The 17806-nt window shown below is 42.3% G+C and overlaps 2 protein-coding genes across 3 annotated transcripts in view; one reads left to right on the forward strand and one right to left on the reverse strand.

Moving 5' to 3' along the window:
* Positions 1–273: 273 nt before the first annotated feature.
* Positions 274–9378, reverse strand: Syx17 (syntaxin 17). Of its 2 annotated transcripts, XM_073077947.1 has the most exons (8): positions 9094–9378; positions 6678–6873; positions 6261–6320; positions 4200–4321; positions 3775–3897; positions 3467–3546; positions 3209–3331; positions 274–1708 (listed from the first exon to the last, which is right to left on the reverse strand). In XM_073077947.1, exons 1-8 carry the CDS (start codon positions 9220–9222, stop codon positions 1567–1569), a joined length of 975 nt encoding a protein of 324 aa, XP_072934048.1. In that variant the 5' UTR covers positions 9223–9378; the 3' UTR covers positions 274–1566. The 2 variants fall into 2 exon arrangements, with proteins under 2 accessions (XP_072934048.1, XP_072934049.1); XM_073077948.1 differs by lacking the exon at positions 6261–6320.
* Positions 9379–9785: 407 nt separating this feature from the next.
* Positions 9786–17806, forward strand: part of LOC140745958 (uncharacterized) — an 8657-nt gene continuing 636 nt past the window's right edge. Inside the window, exons 1-11 of the mRNA XM_073077946.1 lie at positions 9786–10014; positions 11422–11453; positions 11763–12681; positions 12787–13141; positions 13227–13279; positions 14219–14420; positions 14960–15119; positions 15456–15803; positions 15948–16110; positions 16664–16781; positions 17666–17777. Coding sequence (XP_072934047.1) covers positions 9999–10014; positions 11422–11453; positions 11763–12681; positions 12787–13141; positions 13227–13279; positions 14219–14420; positions 14960–15119; positions 15456–15803; positions 15948–16110; positions 16664–16781; positions 17666–17777 — 2478 coding nt within the window. The 5' untranslated portion in view covers positions 9786–9998. The remainder of the gene's footprint in view (positions 10015–11421; positions 11454–11762; positions 12682–12786; positions 13142–13226; positions 13280–14218; positions 14421–14959; positions 15120–15455; positions 15804–15947; positions 16111–16663; positions 16782–17665; positions 17778–17806) is intronic.

Consider the following 17806-nt stretch of genomic DNA (forward strand, 5'->3'; position numbering starts at 1 on the left):
ATAAATTTGTGCCCGTAATCACGCGCAGGGTTGCACAATGCACATACTCGACATTGTTGGAAACACAGACCCACACAGACCTGTATGGAGAGTTGTCGGCGCATTGTTCAAGAGCATCGATATACTACTAATAAAGACGTCATTGTTCAAGAGTATATAAAAAATTGCTAAAATAAGGCATGAAATGTTGTTTCGTCAATATAGTGACTTAAAATTATATTATTTTTTTAAAGAATTATAATTATGGATTATAGGGAAACAAAAAAACGGAGAAATACACAAATTTCTTTATTTAATAACTGTCATTGGCTTTTACATTTCCACATAAAAATTGAGAATGTGCATTATAATAAATATAAACAAATATACTTAATCATAGTATAATTACCTAGTAAATTATCCTATTTTAAAATTATGCACCAATTTTTTTTTAAATAACGAGTCAATACTTGTATTGAACCATGAAGGTATGCAGTGCCCTGTGCGTCTTGAAACGCTTTGTAAATTCCTGGAAGCAATAAAACAAGGCATATATCACAGTTTATATAACTTCTTTGTATCATTTTTCCAATTTCATTTTACTATTTACAATTTCTTATTGATTTACAAAATTTTATCCCATATATTTTTAATATCTTGTTGTTGTTGTTGTTGTAATTCAACATACAATTTGCTAGATTGTTCTGATTAATAAATAAAAAAGAAACTTTGTTTAATATGTATTTCACAGTTCTGGAGTTGTTTTGGAATATTCCTTGTCGGGATAGAAGTCATAGGAGTTCACAAAGAAATTCGTTGTAGGCAATTATAAAGCCCTTTCCTTGCAAAGATACTAATATTTACTGCCGTCAGCTGTACGCACAGCCCAGTGACTAGATCTCTTTTAAATGAAACTTCCAGAAGATTATTTAAGGTTTAAACATGATAATTATTTTATGTTGGATAGTGCTTGATATCGTCCAAATGTTCAAGTGGAGTTTTATTTATAAATCACAGATAGATATAATTACATTTTAATTATATGTAGTAGATATCCCGTATATCTCATTTACATGCTCATCATGATCACTTTACATTTTTACATAGTTATAAAAAGTTCTTGACATAAAACATCATATTATCACTTTTTATACCATAAATCGTAATTTATTGTAGTGTTCAAGTCCATATGTTACATATAACATACATCATGCACCATCACATGCATGGTCATCTGAGAGTGCGCTCGCTGTCGCAGCCAATCACGTCGCCACCATAGTATAGTCCGCGTCAAACTGCTAGTCCGCTCTGAAGCAGGTGTAGTCATACAATTTACTATGGTGACGCGATTGATTTCTATATTTAGAGCAGACTAGCAGTTTTACGGGGACTATACATTTGTACGTCGCCTTCACAACTTTAGAATATAACGCGTTGTGTTAATAATTATGTTCAACAAGTGGTATCGTATACAACTTTTGAAGAGTACGATTCCTTGGCCTGGATGTCAAAGCCCTAAAACTTCCAAGTTGAAAAGACGTGAGGTGGAGATGACGGGCTGGTTTAGCAGCAAGCGCACGTGTGGTGCTAGCGGTCCTTGCGGGACTCCTCCTTGTCATCGCCGCCCGCCCCGCCCGCACCCTCCCCGCTCTCCCCCGCACTGCCCTGCCCTATCGCCTCGTCCAGCTGTAGCTGCCGCTTCCGACCAATGAACCTCGCACCAAGGTACCTGGAGTCAAATTAATTATTTTACGAAAAAGCAAAATAATTTGGTTTTTCCTTGATCAATATGTTAAACACTTATTGTATTCTAAATTTGATATCTGCTAGAAGTACCTTAGACTTTTGATGATGGGTGAGTCAGTCAGTGAGTAAGTGACAAAATTAAGGACTTTAACTACTTGTAATTCTTAAAACTACTGGTTAAAATTGAATGAAATATTAAATGTACCATCTTTATGCTACGCCCGCTTGATTCCTGAAAACTTCAGGCTTCTAGTTTTATCTACAACGAATTTAAGGAGATGTCGAAAATGTTACGGCCGTGCCGCTTTTTTTGTTCTACTTGGCGGGGGCACTAATTAATTATACTAATTATATTATATACATGTCATCAAAGTCCAAAAGAATAATTAAGTTTATAAGGGCTAAGGGCTAATGTCTCCTTTAACCATTGTTTCATCCATATTCTTTTTTTGTTCAATTGTATACAAAATCGCAAGACACACTTAAACTTATTGTTGTACAGATAGGTAAGGCGTCATGACGTCATTGTAGTATAATATAAGGTGCGCCGAGCAGCAGCCCCAGCGGGCCGCGCGGACCCTGCGCTACATATGCAACGTGTGCGGTCGTACCCGAGCGCGGAGCCGGCCAGCAGCGCGGCGGCGCCGGCCTTGGCGCCGAGCAGCAGCCCCAGCGGGCCGCGCGGACCCTGCGCTACATATGCAACGTGTGCGGTCGTACCCGAGCGCGGAGCCGGCCAGCAGCGCGGCGGCGCCGGCCTTGGCGCCGAGCAGCAGCCCCAGCGGGCCGCGCGGACCCTGCGCTACATATGCAACGTGTGCGGTCGTACCCGAGCGCGGAGCCGGCCAGCAGCGCGGCGGCGCCGGCCTTGGCGCCGAGCAGCAGCCCCAGCGGGCCGCGCGGACCCTGCGCTACATATGCAACGTGTGCGGTCGTACCCGAGCGCGGAGCCGGCCAGCAGCGCGGCGGCGCCGGCCTTGGCGCCGAGCAGCAGCCCCAGCGGGCCGCGCGGACCCTGCGCTACATATGCAACGTGTGCGGTCGTACCCGAGCGCGGAGCCGGCCAGCAGCGCGGCGGCGCCGGCCTTGGCGCCGAGCAGCAGCCCCAGCGGGCCGCGCGGACCCTGCGCTACATATGCAACGTGTGCGGTCGTACCCGAGCGCGGAGCCGGCCAGCAGCGCGGCGGCGCCGGCCTTGGCGCCGAGCAGCAGCCCCAGCGGGCCGCGCGGACCCTGCGCTACATATGCAACGTGTGCGGTCGTACCCGAGCGCGGAGCCGGCCAGCAGCGCGGCGGCGCCGGCCTTGGCGCCGAGCAGCAGCCCCAGCGGGCCGCGCGGACCCTGCGCTACATATGCAACGTGTGCGGTCGTACCCGAGCGCGGAGCCGGCCAGCAGCGCGGCGGCGCCGGCCTTGGCGCCGAGCAGCAGCCCCAGCGGGCCGCGCGGACCCTGCGCTACATATGCAACGTGTGCGGTCGTACCCGAGCGCGGAGCCGGCCAGCAGCGCGGCGGCGCCGGCCTTGGCGCCGAGCAGCAGCCCCAGCGGGCCGCCCGCCAGCGCGCCCGCCAGCGCGCCGCCCGCGCCCAGTGCACCCGCACGGATCCTGTAATACACAACAAACATACCCACTTGTTAAAACGAATCTTCTCCCCTGAAGTAGTTTCTTAATAATAGTATAGTCGTGCAAATAAATAAATAAATATATTTGTACAAGTAATATACAAAATTTTGTACGCACCGCTCGGACAGCGCCAGGTCGGTGCGCGCGGCGCTCACGTTCTCGGCCGCCACCTCGGTGCTAGTTTCCGCTGCGTTCACCTATACCAATCACTATATTAAATAACATATTTATACATAAAAAAAAACGTATAAAAAAAAATTCGACATGAATGTCCTCTCTATTCAAGTGATTATTGCGATAAATATCTAGTGAATACTAAGCACTTGCAGTGTAGTGTCGTGCAGTGTGCAGTGTAGTGTCGTGCAGTGTGCAGTGTAGTGTCGTGCAGTGTGCAGTGTAGTGTCGTGCAGTGTGCAGTGTCGTGCCTGTTCCCGGTGCGCGAGCGCGGCGGCCTGCACGGTCTGCCAGGCGGCGTGCAGCGCGCGCACCTCATCCTGCAGCGCGCGCCAGCCGCGCAGCACCGCCTCGCGCTCGCGCAGATCCAACTCCTGCAAACACATACACATTAACAACATTTTTACATAGTACGTTGATTGTAAGGCCCGCTTCACATTCTCGCGAGAATCACACAAGAACGCGAGAAAAGCACAACGACTAATTATAATAAAGCCCGCTCCGCATTCTCGCGAGAAAATCCCGATTCGTATAGGCTCCACATTCTCGTCTTTCGTGCTTTTCTCGCGTTCTCGCGAGATTCTCGCAAGAATGTGGAGCGGGCTTAACAGTTTTCGATAAAAGGTATTTCTAATTAAATAAAAAAAAATCGTAACTACGCAAGCATGATACAGACCTGTTCATCGACCTGCAGCTGGATGAGGTCCCCGGCGGCGGCGTGCGCCACCACGCCCACAGAGTCCGTCGACACCACGCTGCCCGCCACCTCCCCGCCCGCGCCCGCGCCGGGGGACGTCTCTACACGTTGTATGTCATATAAAAACAGTACCTGGATGACCGAGCTTTGCTCGGTGTTTGTAATAATAAAACAAAAATACCGATTATTTGAAATAAAAAGTCACGAGTGCAATTATTTTTCTCACAAAAAGAAGGAACTCGAAAAAAAGAGAAAAATTAAAAGAAACAATCGGACCGAGATTTGAACTCGGGTTTCCTGCATTTTAAGGCGCCCAATTTCCCGACCGAGCTATTCTACCTTTGTATTGTATATGATATCGTAGGAGGTTTTTATTTAAAGAAAACACAGTTAAAACAACATTTTCTGAAAATAAAACCCAGCTAGAATGATTATCGCCCCCGAAACCACCTAAACACAAAATTTCAAGAAAATCGTTGGAGCCGATCTATATAGAGATATATATACAGTGAAACTTGGTTAAGTGGGACCTGGATAAGTGAGAAACCTCCATAACTGGAACTCATGCTGAGGTCCCAACACTTTGGCACTGAATTACCTCTGTTAGTGGGACGAGGTAAACCTCTATATCTGGGATTTGTTCTTTCGATTTATCATCATAGTTACCTCTATAACTGAGACAGCGAGTAAATTTTATATGCATAAACCTCTGTAACTGAGATAACATTGTTTGTTTACTCATTCTTATTCTACCCACAAATTCCACACGTAATTCCAAGTACGTAAGTACAAATTTTGAGCTTCAATTACCTTCAGTTTTAGTTTCGCTTTACTATCATACAGATGTTTATTTGAAAAATGTCAAAACGAAAGCTACAATCGTTATCATTACGTGAAAAACTGAAGTTAATATCCGTTTATAACCTGTATTCTCACCTCTATTAATGGAACCCTCTGTAAATGAGACAGATATTTATTTATACCTGTATATCTGAGACACTGGGTAAGTGGAATACCTCTATAAGTGAAACGACATTGCAGGTCCCTTGATGTCTCACTTAACCAGGTTTCACTGTAATTACAAGAATTGCTCGATTTAAGGTATTAGATAGATATCTCATATGGACATGTTATCAACCCCTGCTAAATCATCACCACCGTACTCATTTCTGTTTTCAATGTTTGTAAAACCATTAATTTGAATTGAAGTATTAATCTAAATTCACTAAGATAATCATGAAATCCAACGGTTGGTCCACAAATATTTCTAATGTACAGTGGCTCTCTACAGACCATTGGGTTGTTATTAATAATAATAATAATAATAATCAGCTGCTCTAAATGTTATGATATAGAGATTGCTTTAGCAATACGAATTGTGGTGAATAATAAAAGATTAATAGCACACTCCAGTAGATCTCTTCAAATAACACTGAAGCTAATAAAAAGTAGATAGAATTACATTAGATACAAGTAATAAAAAATGTAACCTAGTGAATATGCAAGATATACTTGCAGATATTATAAGCATTATTATGTAAATAGTTGATAAAGCAGACATACACAAAAATACAAATCAATAAGAAAACCTGTAAGTACATTAACAATTGACTGCTTATTATCATTTATTCAAATTGATATAAGCAACATTGACTCACCACACCACTACACACAGTTCATGCAAATAAATCAATGTAAATCAAACATTATTAGAAAGTAAATTCGGTTCAATCAATATGTAAATGTCGCCTAAATTCGACTTACTAAAATTGCATTTTAAGATATTTCAAATGAGTATAAGTAGGGTTATTATTTGATAATTATTGTGAGTAGAATGATAAGTCCAATAGAGTATGTTTTTAATGGATGAGTATACATGAAGGTGGAGCCAGGCTTAGCCCCAACCAAACTCTATTCATCGGATGAATAATAATAGACTCCTCATTATTATAGCCTTGTAGATGCCCAAGTATTATTTAGTAAACAATGATACAGCTGTTAAAACAGTGAGTTCAGATATCTCGAGCAGGTAGCGCTCACCCCGGCCGCGGCCGCGCCGCCCCGCGCTCGCCATCGCTACGCAACTGCGCTCTATCACACCTACAATTATAATTTCTCGTTGCAGGTAATTTTGGTTTTTTGATTTATTTTAGATTTTTTGAAAACAGTATGATAGCTATATATGCAACAATTCATTAAAACTTGGCTAACACGATGCCGCGTGTCTAGAAAAGGTATTCTTAATTTTGAGGTGATTTCAGTCTTAATTTGACAATTTATTTTTATTAATGTAAGCCTCATTGTCTCTATGAACATTTTTTTAATCTTAATAACTTTTCTCGGGTTTTTGCACGATTCTCGCCAGAATGTGGAACGGGCTTTAGGACGGAAACCGAACTTTCGGTTCCAGTCCAGTCGATCACTACTGTTTAGTGTAAATTAGTGTATGTGCATTACCGAGGTAGTCCATGACGGCTCTGTGCGTGCGGTCGCGCGCGCGCTGGGTGCTGCGGTCGAAGGCGGCGCGGTCGGGCGCGCGCACGCGGCGGCGCAGCGCGGCCAGCTCGGCCAGCAGCGCGCGCAGCCGCCCCGCCGCGCGCGCCGCCGCCGCCTGCTCCACCCGCACGCGCGCGTACTCGCCGCTCTGCTCGTACTGCACACACAAACAATCGCTAACAAACCCTACTGGCTTTCACATAGGGCCACACGCTGCCTGCTCCTTGCAGACCCGCGCGTACTCCCCGCTCTGTTCGTACTAACACTGACACTGAATGTATGAGTGTGAAAATATATAATAAATTGCCTGATAAAATAAAAAAATTAAAATGTAATATGTTTAAAAAACACCATTTAATTGGCTAGTTGCGCAAAACACCATTTAATGCCATTGACTTATATCAATAATTTAAAATATAATTTATCAGTTTTCTAAGGTATATCTTAATTTAGCTTAATATTCAATTTTAATTGACTCAATTTGTACGCCACCATGTGGCAAATATGAAATTCTGATCATTATGATCTCTAACCAACACTAAATTGTAACCACATTGCAACAAATAAAGATATTTCATTTCACATTTCACACCATACTGGCTTAAACATAGAGCCACACGCCGCCTGCTGACACCACACCCACTGTCCACTCTGCTCGTACTGCACACACACACACTCACTAACACACCCTACTGGCTTTCACATAAGAACATGCGGAGCTCATGCCCAGGGTGAAATCATGGGGGCTCATAGGACCGGTACACACCCGCTCTCGCCCACGAGTACACTGGTGCGTTACTGTAACCTTACATTACAGAGTACATACTAAGTACACTTGCGTGCAACAACATCAGAGTGGACTAGAAGTTAGGCGCAGACTACACCTGAATAACCAAGCTTGACTTAATATTTTTGTCTTTATTATACAAATAGATGAGCACAAAAAGTCATCAAAAAATAATAAATTGTGTGCAGAATTTTCACCTGTATCACAGTTCAGAGTTCAGACTATAAAGGCCAGAAACCCTTTCTTATATAATTCCTTTCTTATTAACCTATTGTACCATCTTAAAATCTATAATTTGTTAACACTAATGGCTATAAATTAATTATACTTCTGCTAAGGGCTTTCAATGAGTCTGACCTGTGACTCCAAGATAAAACACAACTATAGCAGTACATGAATAATCACAAATATTTAAGATTAAAAATCACAGATGAAGTCTGATTACTAGAGATGCGCCGAATAGTAGTTTTACTGAATAACCGAATACCGAATAATATTCGGTTTAACCTTTACCGAACCGAATATACGGCCGAATTATTTGGTTTACCATTCTTTGGTGTCAATTTGCAAGTTATGTGTGTTCATTCATACTTAAAATGTTGATTTGAGTTTTAGAAATGAATACTGATTTTAGGTTTAAAATAAATGTTGTCTTTGCTAACTATAGATTAAGTCATAAATGTGTTGACTTGAGAATTCAAAATAAATGTTGATTTGAAGTTTATTTGCTTTATTTTATTAGCTTTATTCAACATAATCTTCATAGAATTTGAGTTTGACTTATAATATAACATAAATCTTATATGTTATTTAAAGTTTTTATGTTTTAATCCTGTAACATGTTGTGTATACAAGAAAATAGAAATACTCCAACTGAATATATTCTGCATTAAAACCGAAAAATTCGGCCGAATACAAATTGCAAAAAAGATGCCGAATACCGAATACCAAACGAATATTCGGCGCATCCCTACTGATTACATACTATCTTATTCACACTTTATCCAATTTTGTTTCACCCTATACAGTGACAATTCAACTATTGTTGTTGTTTTTGTTGGCATTCATAATAAAACAGAATAAGTCACATATAGTTAACACAAAGGTACAACAAAGTTAAGCAAATTAAAACTATAAAAGTAAAAGCATATAATGATTTTAGAGATACAGTTAATATAGAATTTGCTTTGACTTTGAACTTAAATCTTTTTCTCTGTACTTGATGCTGTTTAAATTTTTCTGTCTACAATTTTTTTTTCCAGATCATTTGAAGGCCATTAAATTTAAATATGATTATGGTGTTAGTGTATAGCTATAAAAATCTAAAATTATACACGCTGTTTAGTTGGCTGGTGGCTGGACTTTGCGACCTTTCTTTATAGAAACAACGAAACACTCTTTTTTCTATTAAAAATAATAACATACGTAGCTATCCAGGGAATTGTTTATTTATAGCTGCGCTGTGACGTCGATGGACGAAACTATTACGCACTATTTCCCAGCTTGAGAACAAAACTATGATCGCATTTTAAGTATGAAATATCACGCATTTACAATAGCGAACACTTTATGTTACGTTGAACGATGTACCTTTAGAATATTAGCTCTGTGTTGACGAAGTAGATCCAGGTGATGCGGAATAGCCACTTCGTTGAATTTTGTCAGCGACAACTCAACCCGTTTTAGTGGTAACATATCTTCCTCCTCCATCTTGATCATTATTTATTACACACTATTTTCGTTAAAATACTTTACAATAATTTTAAGTTCATTGTTCCATAACATTGACAATCATGTGTATAACACTGACATGACAATTTGACAATCTATTTGAATCTATTGTTTTGAAAACCAACCTGTGTGACGTCAGTGACGTGGACATGACATTGGCATTGAAACTTGAAAGTATTTCATTTCACGATTTACAGGTAAAGTCATATACGCAAAGAGTATAGTAACCTATGCTATGTCATACGGCTGTAAATTTTACTCTTCACTATAATCATTCAAACATCTTATTGTGTATAGTATAATACATTTTATTTTATGATATAAAGTCCATTATCAAAGATTTTATGATATTTTTTAGATTTATCCTGTTTGTAACACGAAATAATTAAAGTAGTTTTTATTGTTACAGAAATTTTAGCTGTATACTCCAGTAGTCCAACTATGTAATCCCAAAATTACAAGTTCTTGCGTTTTTATCATTTTTATGTAGTAATCATATATTCTTTAGAACTCTGTGTTAAGTAAGTTATCTGTGTCTTTTGAGTTTTTGTGCGCTTTTTTAGCTGTGGCAACTGGCAGTGCTATTTTTTCGTAAAATAAATTCATTCATTGATTTATTTGATTCGTTTGAGTGATGCTATCGTTGATTCGTTAATCATTCATTTCATCTATTATTATTTGGTGCTCAATAAAACAGATTGGCTAATTATTTGGTAAGCGAAAAGTAAATTTACAACGATACGGATACATCACAGTAACTGACGATGGATGTCGATACAGGCGAGTAGAAGATTTCTTAATAATACTGAAAATGAGTATTAACCTCTTTGATTTAAGCATTTCAACGTTTTGTACACGTTTCCCTCGAGAGTTCTGTATTTTCCATTAAGAGTAGAATAAATATTAGCGGTAGACACCTATGTTCTTCCGTTTATCGGTAAATATGTATTAAAACAGTAATATTACATACCTAAATTGGTATCCTGAAATACAGGCAGGTATTTGTTAAGCTTAATGCAGATAACACATATCGTTAGTAATTAAATAATCAAAATGACATTAGTACCAGGGTCGGCAGGTAGTTATGTTATTCAGTACCCTCCTGAGCGTTGTTTACTATCATCCTGTCAGCACTGTTTACTGCACCACACTGCTTGTACCAAACGTTGTTCCTGTTTATTTTGCTTGATATTATGGAAGTTACTGCTATATTACTGATTTAATATTGACTCATGACTGCTGTACTGGCATGTTAATAGGATCTTAATCTGAATTGTTTAAATATGTGTTTGTGAGAGGACAAGAAAAACATTATTAGTTAGAGTATTTGGAAGACAGTGGACAATTTGTGCTAGCTAGCTAGCTATGTAGTAGATTAATATACCATGCACTCCTAGCAAAAAATGTTGTTATCAGTGTTATTATCAGTTATCAGTGTCATACGAGAAAGAACTCATTTACATAATTAAATTTTAGTTTAATTTTATAACTATTTTTACGACTACTACTACTAATACTGTGTTAATAACTCTGCTCTGAAGTTCTTGCAAGCAGGTGTTGTCATACTATTTGCTATAGCTAGGCAATTTATTTCTATATTCAGAACAGACTAGCAGTTTTACGCAGACTATACACTGATAACAATAACAACATTAAACAAAAAATATGTTTAATTGAGAAATTATTTGTGAATTGTGAGAGTGAAAATTTAGCTACAAACAGTACAAGGATGTGATCGGAGCATGAAGCAGTACTCAGGAAGAGAGGCCACCTTCCACCCAATTGTCTAGTTTGTTTGGTCGACATGTAGGAGAGTTTAATTGGCAAACTGATACAAAGGAACAACATCAGTCAGCTATAAGGAGGAAGTTTTAATCAGTATTTTATATTTATAGTTATTATCAAGTCCAGTAATTCGTATAACACACTAAGATACCTATATTACACAATTACACATCTAAAGTTGGGCTATCAGGAATGTTCAAAAAGAATGCCAGTGCAGAATTTAAGTTAAATAAATATTTTGACTTCACTGGAAAGAGCTTGATGAGGCCTTTGAGTTGCAAAGACGTACAAACGAGACTTAATATATTTATTTAGTAAAATGAATAATGTAATTATGGAAATTATGTTGGAAATAAAAGCATTATAATAATTATAATAAACATTTTTATTGTAATTTTACAGATGGGAGGCGCTCCCGGTCAAGAAGTAAATCAGTAAGTGATTTTATTACAACTGCCACTTCTAATTCTGTGGTTGTTTTTTTAAATTTTGCTTTGATGGCATTTCATTCAAGACTTTAATTATGTGTCTTACCGTTCAATCCCCAGCCAGATAGACATCTAAATTATGAATTTAGATTTCTATGTCTGGGTTTTTGTGTATTCGTCTATGTGTGTGTCCATGGCAACCACGGCACAGGGAATCTTAGTGTGGGGCTGTGAGTTTAGTGTAGAAAGTGTTTGTTTATTTCTAATATATTTGCAATATTTAAAACTTCCGCGTGCATCATCTTAATATTGCAGGTAGAGTCTGAGTCCAAAATGTCTCAGGACGGGTCTGCGCGGTCCAAGTCGCGCTCGCGGTCGCGCTCTAGCAGCGGCTCGCGCGCGTCTTCCCGCTCCGGCCGCAGCGGCTCCGCGCACTCGGCCCGCTCCGGCTCCGCCAAGTCCCCGCCCTCGCGCAGCGGCTCCGCGCACTCGGCCCGCTCGCGCAGCGGCTCCCGGAAGTCCTCACGGTCGCGTAGCGGCTCCCCCAAGAACAGATCTAGGACCGGCTCGCCCGCTTCCAAGGACAGATCCCGGTCGCCTAGCAGGTCGAGGTCCCGCAGTGGCTCACCAGCCAAGTCGCGTTCCCGCAGCGGCTCCCCCGCCGCCTCGCGCTCCCGAAGCGGATCTCGCGACAAATCTCGCTTTCGATCTCGAAGCGGATCGGCGAAGTCTCGCTCCAGGAGCGGCTCCCCGGCCAAGTCTCGCTCCAGAAGCGGATCCCCGGTCAAGTCCCGTTCCAGAAGTGGATCGCGGAACAAATCTCGCTCCAGAAGTGGCTCTCCCGCCAGATCTCGTTCTCGTAGCGGATCTCGACCGAAATCGAGGTCTCGAAGCAGGTCCGGTAGTGGATCTCCTAGAAGATCGAGATCCAAAAGCAGGTCGCGATCGAAGAGTGCATCCGTGGACAAATCTCAATCGGCTTCGCCGACTCCGTCTAAACGTAGAAGTAAATCTCCTAATTCATCGGCCACAAACAAGTCGAAGTCTAGGTCTCGCAGTGGATCGGCTAAGTCAAAATCTAGGAGTGCATCCCCCAATAAATCACAATCGAGTGTCGGATCGCCGAAAAAGTCAAGAAGTAAGTCGCCATCAAAAGATCGGGATAAAAGCAATTCAAGGTCACCAGAGAGGATGGAAATAGACGAAGAAGCTGGCGATCGTCCTCGCTCTCCAGGTATGCATCGCAACTGTTGCAGTGGATCAATAGAACTGATGTATTGATTCTTTAGTTTTTCTTTGCATTTTTTTTTAATAAATATGTGTGTTTATCTCATTACAGAAGGCGATCGCGCGAGCAGGTCTCGTTCTCGTTCCGGTTCTCGCAAGTCCCGGTCGCGGTCTCGTTCAGGTTCGCGGTCTAAGTCAAGGTCAAAGTCGCGATCAAAGTCAAGATCTAAATCGCGTTCGCGGTCTAAGTCACGATCTCGTTCTAAATCTAAATCTCGGTCAAAGTCGCGATCCCGTTCCAAATCCAAGTCTCGCTCAAAGTCGCGATCTCGATCCAAATCCAGATCGCGATCGCGGTCTCGCTCGGGCTCTCGCTCCCGATCGCGCTCCAAATCACGTTCTCGTTCCAAATCTCGTTCTCGGTCAGGATCCCGTTCGCGATCGCGATCCGGCTCTGCCAAGTCTGGGTGCGTATATTTTTCTCATTTACTCAATTCAGTTTTTAGTCTCAAATTTAACTTAAAATCTTAATGACGTCAACGTGTGTTTCAGGTCTCGATCACGTTCACGATCACGGTCAGGTTCGGGATCGCCTTCACGTAAAGGTATGAAATATTTTAATATTATGTTAATATTGTCACTTATAATCATTATGTGGGGTTGGTTATAATGATATTACGTTACGTAGTTAAAGAACAATTCACCTCTATACTGTTACTTCAGAGTTTACTACCTCGCATGGACATGTATAATCAACTCCATATAGAAAATAGGATATATCCAAAGTTGATCACAGATGTCACACTAGAGGATGGTTGTCTTATATTTAAGTAACTCAACGCCCATACCCATCGAAACGCACAGTAGTGGAACAAAAATGTGTTATCGAGTAGCGCTCGGTATTGATAACAAATATCTAGTTGATAAGTTGCCTTCTAAAGATCGAAAAATGGCAACATCTATTATGAGGATTGTCAAATGTCGGTCTTTGGTATGTTCATTTTTTTTTGTGTTTGGCTGCAACTTTTCCTGATGTTAAGTAAGATGCAGCCTTTTAAAACGCGCTTAGAAGTAGCCTATTAATTATTGACGTGAACAATCCCAGGTCGATAGATTGATTATTGGCGACGGGCGTAGGTGATATACAGTAGATAGTCCGCGCCAAATTGCTAGTCCGCTGTGAAGTCGTTGCACACAACTACAAGCATATATTCCGTAGCAACGTATGGGCATACTAACGCAGCTATGTTTTTTTATATCTAACCTAACGATAAGGCAGACGGGCTACCTGATGGAGAGCAGGCACCGTCGCCTATGGACATTTGCAACACCAGAGGAGTCGCCAATGCATCGCCGGCTTTGAAGGAGAGCTCTTTTTACACCCGTCTTGAAGAGATCCATGTCATAGTTCTCAGGGAATACCTCGGGAGGAAGTTCATTTCACATTTTGCACATGTGCGTCAAAAATGACCATGCAAGCCGTACCGTGGTACCAAACACCTATTGCTTGGCAGGAGCAGTATATTATTATCGTGTTACCGCAGATGCTCGCAAGCGGCGCACGGTGCGGCTGCAGTCGGACGAGGAGGGCGAGGCGGGCGCGGGGGAGGCGGGCGCGGGGGGCGCGGCCGCGGCGGCGCGGGAGGGGGAGGGGGAGGGGGGCGCCGCGCCCGCCGCCGCGCCGCCCGCGCCCGCCGCCGCCGCCGAGGACTCGTCGGATGATGAGGTTGCAGCCGATCTGAAGAGGTAACCAGACTGATTGTGCAAGTTTTGTGCCATAACACACATCTAATAAGTTCATTATGCACTAACAAAAATAAAGGTTTTTTTTGCAATTTTTGTATTAACATTCTGTGGTTTACATACTTAATACTTCTATATATCTTGAGGGTAAATGTCTGTCAATAATTTGAGCAAACACACTTGATTATGTCCGTAAGCCTTTCTCATTTTAAAAGGAAACCTATGCTTAACTGCAAGGACTCACTAGGGGTTTGTGACTGAACTTCTTGTAAATTCATTACCCTTTTCATTAGAAGCATAATTCTCTTTAGTAGTTGCCTACGAAAACTTGTTAAATTTTGATTTTTAACTAAAAAAAATTGATTGAATATTATCATTGCAAATGAGCTATTGTCAAGATAAGCTTACAGAAACAAGCTGACAGAACAATATTATATATATGCATAGGTTAGCAAACACGTGACTGTGTGTTACATTCGTATATATAAGTTAGCAGGCACGTGTGCGTGTGTAACTTTGTGTGTCTGTGTGTCTGCGTGCAGCTCGGAGATGGCGGGCGGCATGTCGGACTTCGAGGTGATGTTGGCGCGCAAGCGCGAGGAGCGGCGCGGCCGGCGGCGGCGGCGCGACATCGACATCATCAACGACAACGACGACCTCATCGCGCACCTGCTGCAGCAGATGCGAGCCGCCGCCGACGAGGTAACACTATACACACAATACACTTTTTATACTGATATTGTGTACAGTCAGCTTTAAAACAAGATGAGCAGATGAAGATTTCATAAATACCCAAACATTCACAAGTACCTAAACACTTCATAATTAGATGGACATTGTAAAGTGTCAAACGTAGATGAACACAGATATGTGTAAAAAAAAACAATATATTTATAGTTTAAAAACTAAAAAAAACACGCTTATATCGCACAAACAAAATCGTTATTGAATTTTATGCTCACCACTATTAGTATAGCATGAGTGGTATAATACGCCACAAGATTTATTCTGCAAGTAAACAATATTTTGTGTGTTCAGGACCGCGAGCTGAACAAGCGCAACCAGCCGGCGGTGCGCAAGGTGTCGATGCTGAAGGCGGCCATGTCGCAGCTGATCAAGCGCGACCTGCAGCTGGCCTTCCTCGAGCACAACGTGCTCAACGTGCTGTGCGACTGGCTCGCGCCCATGCCCAACCGCGCGTTGCCCTGCCTGCTCATCCGCGAGAGCATCCTCAAGCTGCTCATGGACGTTAGTATCACACTATATCACCTCGCCTTCCTCGAGCACAACGTGCTCAACGTGCTGTGCGACTGGCTCGCGCCCATGCCCAACCGCGCGCTGCCCTGCCTGCTCATCCGCGAGAGCATCCTCAAGCTGCTCATGGACGTTAGTATCACACTATATCACCTCGCCTTCCTCGAGCACAACGTACTCAACGAGCTGTGCGAAAAAATCTTATGCATATTTATCTTTGCATGAACGTTAATTAAATGATTTGGCACACTATTAATGTATGTCATATTCCCATAGTTCCCGTCGATCGACAAGTCGATGTTGAAGCAGTCGGGCATCGGCAAGGCGGTTATGTACCTGTACAAGCATCCCAAGGAGACGAAGGCCAACCGCGAGCGCGCCGGGAGACTCATCTCTGAATGGGCACGACCCATATTCAACCTCTCCACTGATTTCAAAGGTATGCTTTATATATGAATAATTTGAACAATTCTTCAGATTACACAATTTTATAAGTCAAATAATCACTAGATAGTCAAATAATCACTAGATACTAGATTATCGTTTTTACACAGTGTTCGTTTAATTTTGTTTTTTATTAGATTTACAAATTAAATGCACATATTCAATATAAATAAAGAATAGTTTAAAAAATTAAATAAACATGATTTTAATTGCTAATCGGACTAAAAACTACAGAATTATTATAATAAAAATTAAGTTCGTTGGACAGACAACCGATGGGGTAGAAAGGTTCTCAATTGGAGACTACGTCTCGGCAAAAGGAGTACAGGACGCCCCCCGACCAGGTGGACCGATGACCTGAAGCGGACGGCAGGTATCCGTTGGATTCAGACGGCTCAAGACCGGTCGGAGTGGCGCAGATTAGGAGACCTATGTCCAGCAGTGGACTAGGAAAGGCTGATGGATGGATGGATGAAAAAAGACGATGAACGATTTTGAAAAGAAATAAAATATCTGATATTTTAATGATATGTTTATAAAATTTTCAGCGATGACGCGCGAGGAGCGACAAGCGCGCGACGCGGCGATGGCGGGCGCGCGGCGCGACGAGCCCGCCGGGCCCTCCGCCAAGCGCCCGCGCGCCGCGCCCGCCGCCGAGCCCGAGCGGTCAGTCCCACACACACACACACGCACACACACACCGCGCTGGACACACGCACGTAGCGCTATACACATGCACACGCCGCTACACGCACCGCGTTACACACACACACACACACGCGTTTACCCGGTGATGACGCGCAACGAGCCGACGGGCACGTGACTCGGCCATGGCGGTGTGACCCCCGCACAGAAACACGATTACGAACGTGAGCGCGTGCATACACATGCATCACGTCGCATTTAGACTGATGCACCCTGTATGGTTTACATCTATTTCTGCCTTATAACAGCTATATGAAGCGTTGTTGAGTTCTGATTTAAAGGGTATGTTAAAGTAGTTATACTGTTTGGTGGAATTTCAACTTGGCTCTCAAAGATGAAAACTCATTTATAGCCGACCTTGTCTTGTCGGTCTAAGGTTGGCTAAGGTAATAGCCATTTACCATCATGTGAACTACACGCTCATTTTCTATTCCTATATTATACACGCTCAAATGAATTACACTGCACAGATGAATTTCAAATAACACAAAAATGATGTTGCGTGCATTACAAACATATATACGCACTTACCTCACTATCCTCGCCGGCATTATACATTATAGTCCGATTCATAATGAAGTGTTTAAAATATAAACAAAGGTGTTGACTTATTAAGAAAATAGGTTTCAAATGGTAGTTTCTTATTTTTGACGATATTAAAGGAATACAACGATAATACTCGTAACATAGTAATCTAAATAAATTAAGATCAATTCATATTTTATTACAAAGCGTGTATATGCATGCGCGTATGTGTACCTACATTTCTATTTTTTCCTATGTAATTGAGCCTTGTATCACTGAGAGTATAGCTACCGCGTGTCTGACTGTGTGTGTCCCCGCAGCGCGGTGCGTCCGGGCGAGCCGGGCTGGGTGGCGCGCGCGCGCGTGCCGCTGCCCTCCAACAAGGACTACGTCGTGCGCCCCAAGTCCACGTGCGAGCTCGACATGTCCCGGGTAAGTATATTTTTTAATATAATATAGGA

This window comes from Epargyreus clarus, unplaced genomic scaffold (genome assembly GCF_041222505.1).
Source record: "Epargyreus clarus isolate Ecla_fem2 unplaced genomic scaffold, WU_Ecla_fem_2.2 ptg000011l, whole genome shotgun sequence".
Classification (NCBI taxonomy): domain Eukaryota; kingdom Metazoa; phylum Arthropoda; class Insecta; order Lepidoptera; family Hesperiidae; genus Epargyreus; species Epargyreus clarus.